This window comes from Ixodes scapularis, unplaced genomic scaffold, assembly GCF_016920785.2.
Source record: "Ixodes scapularis isolate PalLabHiFi unplaced genomic scaffold, ASM1692078v2 PGA_scaffold12__126_contigs__length_90152505, whole genome shotgun sequence".
NCBI classification, from domain to species: Eukaryota; Metazoa; Arthropoda; class Arachnida; order Ixodida; family Ixodidae; genus Ixodes; species Ixodes scapularis.
Window position 1 is genome coordinate 28843348 of NW_024609838.1, and position 15630 is coordinate 28858977.

The 15630-nt window shown below is 45.0% G+C and overlaps 1 protein-coding gene across 1 annotated transcript in view; it reads left to right on the forward strand.

Annotated features, from left to right (window-relative positions):
• LOC8039379 (rho GTPase-activating protein 45) overlaps positions 1-15630 on the forward strand; it is a 73004-nt gene that overhangs the window by 18044 nt on the left and 39330 nt on the right. Inside the window, exons 2-7 of the mRNA XM_042289496.1 lie at positions 4932-5298; positions 8964-9113; positions 12411-12495; positions 14916-14976; positions 15089-15137; positions 15472-15615. Of these exons, the coding sequence (XP_042145430.1) occupies positions 4932-5298; positions 8964-9113; positions 12411-12495; positions 14916-14976; positions 15089-15137; positions 15472-15615 (856 nt within the window). The remainder of the gene's footprint in view (positions 1-4931; positions 5299-8963; positions 9114-12410; positions 12496-14915; positions 14977-15088; positions 15138-15471; positions 15616-15630) is intronic.

A 15630-nucleotide genomic window follows, 5' to 3' on the forward strand; every position in this document is an offset into this window, starting at 1 on the left:
GTATCGTTACACCCTTTGTCCCATATAATACACCCCAAAACTTCATTTGGACGTACAGAGCCCTACGGTCGAACAGACGGCCCCAAAATTTCCGAGGGGCTTGATAACGGTGCGATATAACTTTTTTTTAAATAGCTAAAGTACGTATCAAAAACCGCATAAAGAAAACACCGAGCTTTTACAGTAGGGGCAAACAAGCCCCAATTTTTGTTTTGTTTTGTAGTCAGTAACACATACATTAGCTATTTTAGTAAGTTGTACCGCACGGCTATCGAGCCTCTCGTGAAATTTTGGGCCGTCTGTTGTACTGCAGGGCGCTGTACGTCATATTCAAGTTTTGGGGTGTATTATATGGGACAAGGGTGTAACAATACACCCTTTTACACCCATTTTTAGAGTGTATTTTCTTTGTACGAGGCGGCGTTCACATTACGAGACTAATCTTGTAGCGTAGAGAGAGAACATCACTGGGAAGGCGAAGAGAGGGGGAGACCTTCCCCGACCTCTCTCTGTCTTCCAGTGATGTCCTGCCAATCTTGAAGCGCGAATGCCACTCAGAACACTACGCGCACTCCTCGCAGCTTTTTCGCCATAAGCCTGTCGAATCATTTCGAAGGTCTCTGTTCCAGATTTGCCGAGTTTGACTAAAATCGCCAATGTGCTCGTGAACGTCGTAGAAAAAAGAAAAAAAAATGTATTAAATGTTAACAAAACGACGGCCTTTGGCAGAATGACACGTAAAGGTCTCTGCCTTCGACTGTTGCGCGCGCATCTCTCTCTACTTTTTACGCTACAAAATTTGTCTCTGAAATTTTTTTAATTGCGTTTTGTATGCACGAAGCGGAGCCCGAGAACTTCACAAACTATCGCTGAATTTGATAAACACGAGCGTCCTTCCTTACCCGTGTTCTGCAGCTCAAATGTGGACCCTAAAGGTGTAAAGAACTCAGAAACACCCCTGACATGGGTGCTTCTGCGTTTTCTCTTGAGGTGTGTGTATACGTGCGCGTGTGTGCGTGTGCGCGCGTTATAGGGATCTCAAAACACCCTTTTCGGTGTAAATGTGTTAACAGTGACCGCATACTTGGGTAGTAATTCAATTACAGTAATTTAATTACTTTCTAGCGTCGGTTATTGCAGAAATTTAGGCGCAGGTACAACTACTTTTGCAAGCCTGCGGCGCCGACGGCACCTCTCTAAAAGCCTCAGCGCTCGCACAATCTAAAAAAAAGCCCATGCGTCTGCTTTCCCGCAGAACACTCGGAGAGCCAATCACCGCAACATACAGAGACAGGTCAGAGAATGACGATGCCGAAACATATGTTTAGACCAAAAAGCGTGGTCTGAGTTGTGACATTAAGCAATGCAAGCGTGACGTTTTGCATTGCTTAACAACTCAGACTGCGTTTTTTGGTCTAAACATATATTTCGGCATCGTCATTCGCTGAGCTGCCTCCGTAAGTTGCGGCGATTGGCTCCCCCAGTCTTATGCGGGAAAGTAGACGCACGGGCTTTTTTTAGAGTGCACGAGCGGCTTAGCGCTCGGTGACACAGTCGCACCACATAGACACGCACTCACATACACGCGCAACAAAAACATCGTCGCGTTGTTTGTTGCGTACACTGCAGACTGAGAGACTATCCTCTTTGGAGCCTACCTCAACGGCGCCGTAAGCCGCCGCCTGCGATGCGAGCAGAAAACAATAGCGTAAAGACGCCAAAATATTGAAAGAAACAAAATTGAGCTTCAGCTTTCAGCCGAGGTTGGGAATTTTATTTTGCTATAAAGTTTTTTTTTTTTTGCCTGTTTGTTACGTCCTTTTTCTAGTATCTGCCCCATATTTGTTTCTCTGTATTTTTTTCAAGTTTATTTTCTGTTGGTTTTACTTCGGATAGTATTTGCATAAGCATTTTGGAGACCGACCTCGCACCTGTGAATATTGTCACCGTCGAATATATAAGAACCCGATTCGGTTCTTATATATTTCTGAGCCATTATACTTTCAACTCAGTGTAAATAATTTAGAACAACATGAAGCGTTTGTATGTAAATGTGGTCGTGTCAGCGCGTGTGGATTGCTTTTTGTTTTATTAACACCATTAAAATATTCAGATAATACATATTGTCGCATTTTCATTTGCCTGGCTAACAAAAGTACTTTAGCGTTGCGATCGAGCGTCTAGGAGTAAATGAACGAATTCATTATTATTTATTGAAAAATATAAGAACGCAGGACTTCATTATTCCAAACTGTCAAGTTATATCGTTAATTTAACAAAATTCACAAAAGGAAAGTCCAATACGTGACATTTATGCAGCGAGGCTTAAGTCTTTTCAAACATAAGGGCAAGGAATGGACAAAAGCATTGAATTTTTCAACAATTAGTTATATGTCCCAACTTCAGTCGCTTGCCGAAATAAGTAATTGTGAGGTAATTTCATTACCCTGTAAAATAAATTTATAATTGTAATGAATTACTTTTCACTTTGTAGTAATTGTAATTGTAGTTAAACTAGTTTGCATTGCTCCGCAGCCGGTCGTCGGCTTTGTGCTCGTGTTCAATCTGTTGTACTTTTTTCGTATTAGGCGTTTCCTGGATTTAAATACAAAACAAGTGCACACAGAGAATAAAATTAGTGTGATTTAAATCACGATTTAAATCATATTGAATTTTATTCTGCATCCTGCTAAACACTAAAATAACGTCCCAGAAAAAAAAAAAAGAAAAAAAATATCGGGATTGCAGTGACGATATTTTAAGCGTAAATTTGGTGGCTCTGGAACAGCAAAACGAGGAAGTCTTCCGGTAAAACAAGGCCGTATCTAAGTGCGGCATTGTTTGCGTAAAGCTTCTGGTGGAGCGAATATCGCACTCAAGATGGCGAGAATGTAAGCAGATTGTTACGCGTCAACGGTAGTTTGCCGTCCTGTTTTTATCACGCGCTCTCTACGTCTCGGAATGCGCCCAAGCGAAACGAGAACCTAATAGCGCCTTCCGGTTTCGGTCATTGTCGACGGCAATATTTTCGCGCTGTTTTCTGGAAATAATTTGCGATGCTGATCTGTAACTTGTGGATGTCGTCCGTAACGAAAGTTTCGATATCTTTTTCTCTTTTATTATTCTTAATCAAAGCTTTCTTTCCTCTTTTTTTGAACACCCGGGTTTTACTTTTTTCGACATGCTATTTGTACTATATCTAAATTCAGTATAGGTGTTGAGGCAGCTGCAAATGATTATGTTAGGCCAAATTCAACATTCAAATTTTTCCGCGCTCTCTAATTAGATGGTGTTGCGTGTACGTGTTTTTTTTTTTTTTTTTCGTCTTGCAAAAGCGGTTTTCTTTTTTTGTGCATCACATTATTATATTTTTTTAAACCGTTGCGACAGTGCACTCCCCCCCCCCCCCCCCCCTCCACATTACATCTGGCGTAACTTTTCGTTGATGCCAGCAGAGCCTCTCATCCTCTCAGACCAAATAACAGAGATCAATAACTTTGCGAGAAAAAACAGCAACAACATATTTTGACCTGTGATTTGTGTATTAACATGTTGAACCAACTTTGAGGCATCTGACCTCTCAACTTTGTCTGAACAGGTCCGAATTATCCCAACTGCTGTCGCATTGCATCTCCTTTAGGTATATTTGACGAGGTCTCAAATTTTTCAGTGATGTCCTTGCTGCCCAATTTGCTTCAAACTGCTTCGAAGTATTCACCCTGCTACATTCGCCAACAATTAACGAGAATGTGGTGGAATTGGCGCCATTAGATTGCTTCAAAAGTTAATTTCTCCCTTCGGGCGACGAAACTTGTAACACGGGCGGGCGACTGGCGTGCCGTTACGGTAGTCATTCTCGAATTTTAGAAAACTCTCGACTCTCGAATCGAATAACGTACTATTCGATTCGATCTTGCTTACCGAATACTGACTGTACTACTGTCACTGACAGGATGAGAACTGCCGGGGCTCAGTTGTCCCACCTCCAGCGCGAGCTTTTCCTACCTTCGGTAATACTTCGGCGCCTCGTGAGTCTCGAGCGCGGTCGAGCAGCCAAAGCACGACGGAAGGCAAAGAAGACGTGCTGTAGCGCCGGAAGCCCAGCATCCGGAAGAGGCGCCCTGCCTTTCTACTGATCCTGTCAGTGTCTTTTGGAAATGTCGCAATATCTCTCACTCCCCGACATTTGGTCGCTATACTTCGTTTCAGCTTCGGTCCGAGCGCGGCCGATATTATGAGCCAAAGGGCCAATCAAACAGCGAAAGAGGCACAACGTCATGGCGTGCTCTCTGCAGTTGATAGGACCAGCCTGTATTCACCGTCTCTCTGTGCGTGCTCCTCCGCCGGCTAGTCCTATCAAGTGCAGAAAGCACGCCATGACGTTGCGCTCTTTACGCTCTTTGATTGGCCCTTCGGCTCATGGATCCGTTGAGTGCGCTTCTCGCAACGCACTGGTGCGTGCGGAGAAGCGACATTTGCGGAGCGATGGGCTATTTGCGACACTGGGCGTCATACGACGACCAGTCGTGCGACAATCTTTATCTCGAGGGAGAGGAAGAGATGAGAGCGGGCGGGGTTGTCAGATCGCCGAGCTCTGATCGGCCAGATTAGTGGGTAGACACAGATGCCTTTGTCACCTCACTGTCTCCCTCCAATCGGAGCAGACAACAACGTCGTCTGCTCCTCGCGCGGGGTCTCGCGTTTCAACGCCGGGCGCGGGCGTTCGGCGTTCGAACCCTCTTGAACAGTGAGCGAAGACAAAGACAGCTAGCCTTTGCGTTTACCCGCTACCCTTCTAATCAGAGCTTGGCGCGCTGGTGTCCCCGCGCGGCTGTGACGTCGGCCAGGTTCCTTTGGCAGCGTGAAGAATGTGCATGGCAGACGCTGCTTTACGCACAGCTCGTGCTGATGACGACGTTAACCTCGCGCAGACGCTCCAGCCCGAGGAACGGGGGTCCTCGAGCCCCTCGGTGGCGGCGGCGGCCTCCGGCGAGTCGGGCTCGTCCCCGTTGTCCCGCCAGCACCAGCACAGCCGGAGCGGTTCGGGCGCCAGCTCTGCGAGCGGCATGGCCCCGGGCGGCGGGGGCGCCGGGGCGGCGACCGCAACGCAGTCCGCGACCAGCCTCGCGAGCAGCGCCAGCAGTGGCAGCGCCGCGGGGGACGGCGGAAGGTCGGCAGTGGCGACTTCTGGCCCTGGTGTAGTCCAGAGGGAGGACATCCTGGTGTTGACCCACGACGTGCGGGCGTTCAAGGAGGCCCTCGGCAGGCTGCGCAAGGTCTTCGGAGCCGAGGGGCAAGGTGAGGTTCCTCTGGTGTGGTGTTGACGATTGTTTTTGCATGTTGGCAAACACAGTTTCCATCAACATATCAGCCAGTTAATTAACCAATTAATCAATCGCCCAGCCAATCAATCAAGCCAGATGGAGAGGTGAGTCGACTACTCTGGTGTGGTGTTGATGTCGTGAAAACGTTTAGGCACCACAGAAAACACAATTTCAATCAATCTATCAATTAGTCAGTCAGTTAGTAAACTATTCAGTCAGTCAGTTAATAAACTAATCAATCAATCATTAATTTGATAAGCCCAATCAATCACCCAGCCAGTCAAGCCATGAGGCAAGGTGAGGCTTTCTGATGTGGTGTTGGCATTGTGGCAATTTTTAGGCAAGACAGCAAACACATTTTAATCATTGTATCAATCAATCAATTAGTCAGTCTCTTAATTAAACAGTCCATCAATCCATCAATTCATAACACTTAGCCAACCAGCTAAGCTAAGGTGAAACGTTATGCTACTTTGCTGTGGCGCGTGCATCGTGATAGTGTTTGGAGAAGACATTAAACACAATTTTAATCAATCTATCAATCAGTCAGTCAGTTAATCGATCAACCTGTCAATCAATCACCCAGCCAATCAATCATGCCGAGGTGAAAGGCAACGTGATCTTGGTGTAGGATTGACATTGTGAGAACGTTTAGACGGGACAGCAAAATCAGTTCTAATTATTTTATCACTTAAGCAAATTATTTTTTAGTACGTTAATCAACTTATCAGTCATTCATTAAATCAAGCAACCAACCAGTCAATCAAGCCAAGGTGCAAGTGAGGCTACTTTAGTATAGTGTTGGCATCGTGACATTTAGGCAGGACAGCAAATACAATTACAGTTAATCAGTCAGTTAATCATTGAATCATTCAGTCAATCAATCAAGCCAAGGGGAAAGGTGACACTACCCTGGTGTAGTGTTTACATTTCAACATTCAGACAGGACAATAAATGCAATTTCAATCAATCAGTTAAACAACTACCGTATTTTCCGGGCTATAGTCCGCAGACTATACATGTTTAAAAGTTGAAATTTCTGGCTGTGCGGACTATATACGCGTGCGGACTATACAGGAATTATGTTTTTCAGTATTGTTGATTATGACGAGACGGGACAGATTTTGTGAATAAAAGAGTATGTTATTGATAATTTATGTATATTATAGGCTTTTTTGTGAGCTAACAAAACATACATATGTCAAGGTGTGCCGCGTATGACAAAGAACTTCGTGTCGACTAAGCACCAGGTGCGGACTATCCACTGGGTGCGGACTATGCAGCGGATGCGGACTATTGTCCGGAAAATACGGTAGTCAGTCAACTAATTGATTAGACAATCGTTGATTCAATCAATCAATCGCTTTACAATTCATCGCTCATTCGACTGTCTTGAGCTGGCTGCAGCGAAAGCATTTTCCAGCAATCATTCCACTTTTACAGGTCATAGGGGTAGTCTTCCTGACATTTGAATTCAGAGGAGAATTATGCAAAATATTTTAAGATTTTTTTTTCCCTTTTTTGTGTGTCTGTGGGTATTCGTTCCGCAAAGGGGGCCTAAGGCAAAAGGCGCAAGTGCCTGACAAGGCCTTAGCTTTGTCAGGTACGTGTTGAGTGCTACATCACGAAATCGTTGCTCGGCTGTTTCCAGAGAGCGCTCCCGTGAGAAGGACACAGCTCGTGCGTTTCATTTAAGTGTTGTGAGCACTGTACTGCCAAAACTCTTTTCAAAGAGCGACCAGCTCCTGTCTATGTTGAGATAAGCCCAAAGTATCCTTTTTTCTGTCTTCATAATTTGGCCATGTCAGAAAGGATTCGCTGGCGCTGTTGGGGTGAACTGCCTCAGACGTTATATCTGTTTAATTTATTTATTTCACTAAGAAAGTCCTCCTCAGAAACACACAAATTTGTCAGCACTTCTGGAGAGACATATAAAAATGTTATGTGCCATATTTCTTGGTATATAAGTCACCTTTTTTTTTCCAAAAGTTTTGTCAGTTTGTCTTATACAATGGTACGACTTGTGGACCAAAAAAATATGGTACTACACAGTTTTTGTTTAGCGTCTTCCACCTGCCAAACCCGAGTGTCCCGTTTTCTACTTCGAGAATTATGGTCACCCTACTTTGAGGTCAACTTTTTGGGGAACTGGGCAATCTAGGCCTTACTACTACATCCAACTCAAGGACAAATGTATTAAGTCTTAAAGGACTTAGAGATTCCCATGTGGCATAGTCCATAAAGAAATTTACATACTGTAGAATACCGTGCATCCAGCCATTCCACACTAAGCGCCCACCCCCGAAATTCGAAACATCTGAAAAAAGTGCATTATATGTAAAAGTGCTGACCTCACATGTGCCCATACCCTATTTTCTCGTGATTATCTTCAAAGTTTGCCCGGTATTTTACGGTAACCAAACTTAACGGCAAATGACTGTACAAACCCTCTTGGACGAAGGAATAGGTATGCTTTTTCATGGATCGTGGCTGTAGGAAGAACAAGACGCAGTTAGCCCAAACATGCTATCAACAGTTTTTCCAACTTGGTTGCCACCAAACTGTATTCTTTTGATGTCAGTGGCACCAGGAGTGTAACCTTATGGCAATGTCCTGTAAACCCCAAGCACAAATTGACAAAACACCAAAGTAGGTTTTGAACACATTAACTGAAGAGCATGTTGGTAACATTGACTGGCAACAGAAAGAATAAAGCAAACTTGGGACAAGGGACGACGAACAGAAATGTTTGTCATCCCTTGTCTTGAGTTTGTTTTATTCTTTCTGTTGCCAGTAGATTTTGAAATTTTTTATTTATGGCACAAACATTATGCATTCTGAGCATTCTAAAAAACCAAAATTACAATCATAAATGACCTTCTTTCGTCTGAAAAACGTGACCAAACATTTAATTGCACCCACTTTTTTAAACATACCTAAAAAAGTGTTGTACAATTTTAGATAGGCACAGTAATCAACTAGCTAGGGAAATTTTTTAAGCTGAACACATCATCAGGAATAATTAAAACTGTGTTAGTACATCATCTTTGAACCTGACAGAAAAAGAACAAATTTTCTTGGCACCTAGGAGATAAGTGCGCGTGATTCGGGAAATTTGGTAGTTCCAGACGTAGAAGAAGACAAAGTATATAACAATGAGTTGTGAGTCAGCATGGTTCGTTTGATTTTTCCTTTTTTTTTGTGTGTAAGGAGTGTGTGTATGATGCGAGTGTACATTTGCAGTAGTGCGCTGTAGTGTGTGTTATTATTATCCAAAGTTGGGCAATGGATGTTGCTCAAAACTGATGTAAGCATGCGGCAATCTCCTCCAACGACAGGGCGGCACCCGAGCTGGGTGACGTAACCTGAAGCTTTCTGGAGCCGTTCGAGTCAAATGTTTTCTCTTCTCTCAGAAGCCGCTGTGGCTGTGTTTCGGCGCGTACGTGATCACAGACCCATTACCTCTGACACAATTGCCTGGATCTGTGTTTCTGTTCTGTTCTCATCCCCAATTTTTACTTAATTGTGTTTTTAAACAATACAAGCCAACTGGCTTGAACGTGTCAACTGCTGTCCAGTATGTTGTAACATCTTCATAGCACCGGTGATCATGGCACATTGTTTCTGCCGGTGGTGCAGATAAGCAGCGCCGGGAGACACGGCTGGTTGCCGCCCACGAACGCCTGGGCCAGGTTCTGCGGATTCTGCGCTCCATCCTGGAGAAGTACCCACCGATCCAGTCGACAGAGTTGCTTGTGGCCGCTGGCACCCTCATCCAGCACGTCAAAGGTGGGTCATGCACTTAGAGCATGAGTTCTCAAACTGAGTTCCTAGCAACCCTGGGGTGCCCTAGGGAACACTTAAAGGTTTCCCTCAAAGGTTACCCTCAAGATTCCCCAGAGCTCCCTTAAGGGTTCCCCAGAGCACTCAAAAGGGTTTCCATGAGCACCCTCAAGAATTCCCCAAGCTTCCGAACTTCCCCAGCCGTCCCTGCCCCTGAATGAAGTTTTTTTTGCAGATCAAGCGCTATCTTAGCAGATCTGAGCTATTTATTGATACATACAGAGAGCCGAGAAGCTTCCTATTATGTGCATTATTGTTTGCAAGGTCTGCGAGCCTCTGAAGTGCTTTATTGCTTCAATGCCGAGACAAGGAGGGCTTCTTCGGCCTTTAGTCAAGCCAGATGGGCTTCCTCCTGCAGTGCAGACAAAGGCATGGGCACGAGCGCATGGCTGTGGAAAGTGCCTCATATGCACGAGTTCTCATACAAACAAAATCATACTGCTAAGCGAGGCTCATGTGCCTAGAACTTTGTCTTTACTACAGATATTTGTGAGATAGGGTATGGAGCATCACAGCTGTCTCCCACTTCGATTCAAGTAATGCGGGAAGCGACCATCGTTCTTGCAGGAGAAGCAGTGACATGCAACCTTGGTTGGCGTTAAAGCCACCAGACACGCTTTGTTTAGAGTATCAGCACTTCATTCCCTGATATGCACGTGTGCTCCGCCCCGCCATTTTGGCATTTGTTATGATTCGAAAATGCGGCTTCCCGAGCTTTAAATAAGGTTTCAGGAAACTCAGGCAATATTGTCTTGCTTTGTGGCTGGCTGTTTCTGCATTTCTGGAAGACGGAAAACAGTCTTCTGCAATTTAAGGGGAAGCTTCGGATTACTCGCAACCATCACTTTAAGCACCAATATGGCTGAAGCGTAGCTTGCTTGACTCCAGTCATTGTGTGGCACGGCACCAGCAGTAACCCTCTCCCTTGGATGCACGCACATGTGCACTGTGTAGGCCGTCATCTGCGTGTCCACGGTTGTCGTAAAACGGCTCAAAGAACACAGTCGCCCGCCCTCTAACTGGCATGCACAACGTTGAATGTTCAAGAAACTTCCTGGATGTCTAGACTTCAGTCTGAGATGTATGTTTTGCGAACATAAGGCAAAAGAAATATGTTCCCCTTAAAACTCGGTGGCCCCCCAAGTCCAGCTGCCTTATATGCACCTTCTCTCACAGTAGAGTGCTTTGACATTAGTAAAAGGTATGTACGCACAGCTCCGGCTCATATTCTTTCGTTCATATAGCCATAATTCAAAGCAACATAGTTTCAGTATGGCCTTGGCTTTGTTATTGCTGTAAGGTAGAGTGGTATCGAAGGACACAAGCCCGTGCTCTTTTCAGAATTGCTAACCAAGTACACATCTCAGTCAAGCTCCGCTTGTCTATGGCTGTTAAAAGTGTCACAATGGTTCTGCCATCTATTCTTTTTTTATGTCGGACTACGTCATTCTCCGTGCTTGGAAGGGGGTGCAAAGTTGGAAAGTCAATCTCACGAAAACTTGGTCATGGAAGTGACGTCACGCACGTCAAAATAAATGAGCCAATCAGGCAGCGCTGAAAGTGCAATGTCACGGCATTCGTTTTGCGTGTGCTATCACCGCCTTACACCAATCCTGCACAGAAAAAGGATCACGGAGCACTCCCTGTGCGTGATAATCGGTGATAGCGCAGTGAATGCCGTAACGATGCATTTTTGGCTCGATTGACACCGTCGGGTCGTCGGCTGCGGTTGCACTTAGAATGAAGCAGAGTTTATTTTGCTAAGTAGTGCGTCGCATCAGTATTCAACAAGTTCCATATTTTTTTTTCTTCTTAGAAATAAATAGCACGAAGCTCAAGTAAAAACTGACGGAAGAAGCACTAATACCGTAAAATACGGGGCAAGCGCCCACTCAAAATTCAGAGATGATCGCGAAAAAATCGGTGATAGGCGCTTGTCCGGTCATCAATTTTACGTATCAATGTTCTGTGCATATTTTCTCAAATCTTACAAATTTGGGTATGGGCACTTAGTTTGGAATGAATGGATGCGTAGTATTGTTATTGTATGGCATAGCGCTTGTTTTGTCAGTTTGTATTTGACCTTTGTGCTATTTATTTCTAAGATGCATATCTAACTAGCCCACCTTAATATTTTAGTAAAGTTCCATTATATATATATATCTTTTTGTTTTTGTTGTGGGATTATCTTTTTTTTTTGCACTTGAAAGAGGGTGCAAAGTTGCGATTCAATATAAGGAAAACTTGGTTATGGAAGTGATGTCTCTCTCCAGTTTAGGTCAGGTGACGTGAGTCGATGTCACGCCATTTGACATTACGCTATGTATACAATTCAATGTCTCCAATTCAATTTGACATTACGCTATGTATACGATTCAATGTCTCCGCTAAATTTAGCAAGGAAATTGATGTCACGTGACTCGACGTGTTGTGAAATGAACTATACGCAAACTTAGTTTCCCTGCTAAATTTAGCGGGTCACGTGATATCGAAATTCGTGTGAAATTTAGCAGGGAAACTGAATTGGTGTTCAGGTCACGTGACGTCAGGTCGCGGCCTCTCATATATCAGCCCCCCCTCCCCCCACCCCCCCTCTCATTTCCTGTTCCATCCACATGTAGTTCCACAGGGACTATGCGGCTTAGCAGACCTATGCACCGGCCAATTTTTTCTAAGGCTCGCTGGCAAAAAACGAAAATTGCGAAGGTTATTAATTTCAGCGAACCTAGCTCGTAGTGCATTTTCATTTTGTAGGTGCTTTACCGGCTTGCATCTGTTGCTGTATGATATGCAAATATTTTTTCACATTATCTGTTGTTACCAGGGAAACTGATGAGGCAGGATGAACAGAACAGCGCACACAAAGACAAGGACGGATAAAAGGAACATGCACGACACACAAGCGCTTGTGTGTCGTGCATGTTCCTTTTCTTTGTCCTTGTCCTTGCGTGCGCTGTTCTGTTCATCATGTCATCATACCAACTCGCCCAACCTACAACACTTCTGATAAGGCAGGTGATAAATATGGGCCACGGTGTCACAATTCCTTGTGTACAGACCTTATCGCTCCCCTGTCACTTTCATTTGTTGTTTTGATGAGCGTGTCTTGTACTCGGTACTTCTCGGATAAGAAGGTTCGGCAAACATGGCCCCTGTTGCATGGATATCTTGCCTATGACTCGTCACAGCATCTGTGGCCTCGGTTGTAGAGTGTGATCGGTCCTTTGCGGTTTCTTCCTTCAGGGCATGACTACAGTGAGGATAAGGCAAGCCAGAGCGAGTCTTTCTTCGAGGCGGTGGACCAGCTGGCTCTGGCATTTAGCAGCAGGTCAGTTGGCTCTGACTACTCGACGGTCATCTGGTGCTTAGGCATATATCAGAGGGTCAAATTGTTTGTTTAAATGGTAGTGAAGCACGGGTGTTTTTACCTGTACAAGAGCTTTTAGGGCGTTTCAGTCAAAACGTGCAGGTGAATCGAGCATGCGCGTGAATAGTTCCTAGGCGGGACACGTCCAAGTGGTGTGAGCGCGAGTTCCTCAACATGTTTGGTTTTTGTTTAACCTCCTAGTAAAGAATCTGACTCTTCAGGTAGCGTTGCAACAGAGATGATGTTGTCACCCATAAAGAAAAACTCGGATTAGAAGACGACAAACTGTAGTATTCGAGAAATGTTTGGTAGCAAATGCCTTTTTGAGTTACAGTTCAGGTTTCTGGTGTTTAGCATTTATAATATCCAATATAATTCGCATAATGCATTGTTTGTCTGGCTAATAGAACATTGGTATGTATATGTATCTTGTCAGGCAGGACAGCTAGCGAGAGAAAAACAAACAGTAGTGGTCTAAAGCAAACAACAGGAGTGCACTAATAGGGACTACACAAAGTGTGCTCTTGTTGGCTGACTCTCGGTAATTCAAATCTCATGGGGACAGCGGACCACTTTGAATTAGGCGCACTTCTAAATAACAAAACACACTCAAGCGATGAGTTTTTTGTTTATTTACAGTACTGACTTGGAAGATTAAAGCTAGCACGAATTGCAATTACTCATTACCGAAAGTAACTAAGCTCTGTATATTGCGAGCCTTTTTTAGGCACCTTTGGTATTTTCATTACCAAAGAAAATGTTTTCGATGATGCCCAGTGCGAAACGCGATCTTTACGTTGGCGGCATTCGGCATGGAATGCGACGCTTCCTAAATTTACCTGTCCAAAAACATACCATAGACCTTGTTGACATCAATATTGTAAAGAATTCTTGTCCTTCGAATTGGTAGTTCGAAGGATAAAACACCTCTGGGGCCCGAGTATTTCCTCGTGACTAACCTTGAGGCCAGTTACAGTCACATTCCTAATCGCTTCCATAACGTAGGGATGGCTCCACGATTCACGTTCCCATGGCCCAGCCACTTATTTAAATTGACCACTCGACAGCTTAGCCTTGCTCATTTCTTCTTTTCACAACTGCGCACACAGTCAATAAAAAGTGATAAAATTTGCACGATAAATGTATTAGCACACATTTAAGCTTGGCTAGTATAATCACAAGGCTTTTTTACACTCCCGGATTCACCGGACCTCTCGAGCACACAGACAAATACTTTGAACGAACCGAACTCCACGTTAAATTTAGAATTACCGAATGTTTTTAGAGCGCAGCTCTTAGGCACCCGTTTCCGGCTTGAGCGGCGTCGCCGTCGGCGTAATTGTGCGGTGCATTATGGGTCGTCACTGGTGACTCTCGTGACGTCACGAGGGTCACCATTGACGTTATAGAGGATGTCACACATGACGTCATGTGTGACGTCACCAAGGTCACCAGTGACGTCATAGATGACATCGCGTGACGTCTTGAGGGTCACCAGTGACGTCACTCGTGACGTCACCGTGCATGGCATTATGGGTAAATATTCCCGCTAAATAGAGCGGAAAATTTTGTCCACTAAATTTAGCTGTAAAACTTTCCCGCTAAATTTAACGGAAAATTTCCCGGCTAAATTTAGCAGAAAAAATTCCCTGCTAAATTTAGTGGAAAAAAAAATCTGCTAAATTTAGCGGAAAAATTTCCCAGCTAAATTTAGCAGAAAATTTTGCCTGCTAAATTTAGCAGAAAAAATTTCCCTGCTGAATTTAGCGGGAAACGTTCTCTGCTAAATTTAATGGGAAATTTTCCCTTAAATAGGAGGCGAGCAGGAGAGAAGGAGGGGAGGGTACAGATAAGGAGGAGGGGCATACCCTCCTCTCCACACCTTTTCCTCCTCCTCCTCAAGAGCTGCGCTCTAATTCGGCGTTACAGGGGATTGTAAACGTCTTTCATTTTTTGCCCTACGGACTACTCATGCGTACGATTGCAAGGACCGCACCCCTGCTTCGAACTAAGCGATTTTGAATTATTGAGAGTCAACTGCAATATCAGTTTCGAGGTACTAACACACATGGAGATAGTACTCCGAAGGAAATCAGATCAATTCGGACCACTCGACCCGATTTTTGGGGCCTGTTCGGTTCCTCCAGTTTGTTGAGACAATATGCTCGCTGCACGTTTATCGGCATGGGTGCTCCTTTAAGTTATGGTGTCTGGAACGCGTCTGCAGTGCCCGCCAGAAGCCGAGAGACTGTATCTAGAGGCAGGTGCTGGCCATAGCTTCTTGCACGCTTTTACGCTCCTTGCTTTGCATGTAGAGTTTCACGGTGCCCCGGGCTCTCGTGGGTGACTAGTGGTTTTGTGTCCTCTGCAAACTCTCCCAGGGTGTCTGAGTATCTGATGGGTGATCTGGACTTGGGCACGAGCGCTATGGGCAAGACCAGGGTGCGTTGGCTTTGGGTTCTCCTTCCCCCGGTTTCTCCCGCGGCTTGAAGATCGCTTGTTTTCTGGATGGTTAATTGGGGCCGTCTGGCTTACAGTGTCCTCACTCTTTCAGAGCTGCGAGAACCTTCTGTCTCCGGACAGGACGACGGGGCACACATACTGTGAGTGGCGCAGATTTAGTATAGCTCTTTCACCCTCTCCTACTCCCTTAAGCCTGGGCGACATTTTTTTATGGAGGAAACGACATACTAACACTAGCTTTTTCAAGAAGAAATGCTTAGTTAGCAATTATTAGGTAAAAAAAATAGACTAAGGCAACGCTTCGTCCGTAGCATCACATCTCTGTCCGCGATGTCAAATCTCTCTGCATACCCCCCCTTCACACACACAAACACACACACACACATACATACATACATACAGCCAAATTTTCACCGCTTGCCCCCCCAAGCCTGACCTATAAATCCGCCCCTGATCCGCCTTCGAAACTTTCAGCATCTTCAGCACTCACGGGGCAGGAAGTGGACGCCAAGCTCATGAGGCTCAGTGAAGGGGTGGAGTTCTCCTTGAGGCGAGCCAAGATCTGGTCAAAGTATGCCAAGGACGTCATGACGTACGTGGAGAAGCGCGCAAACCTGGGTGAGCACTGCCCGA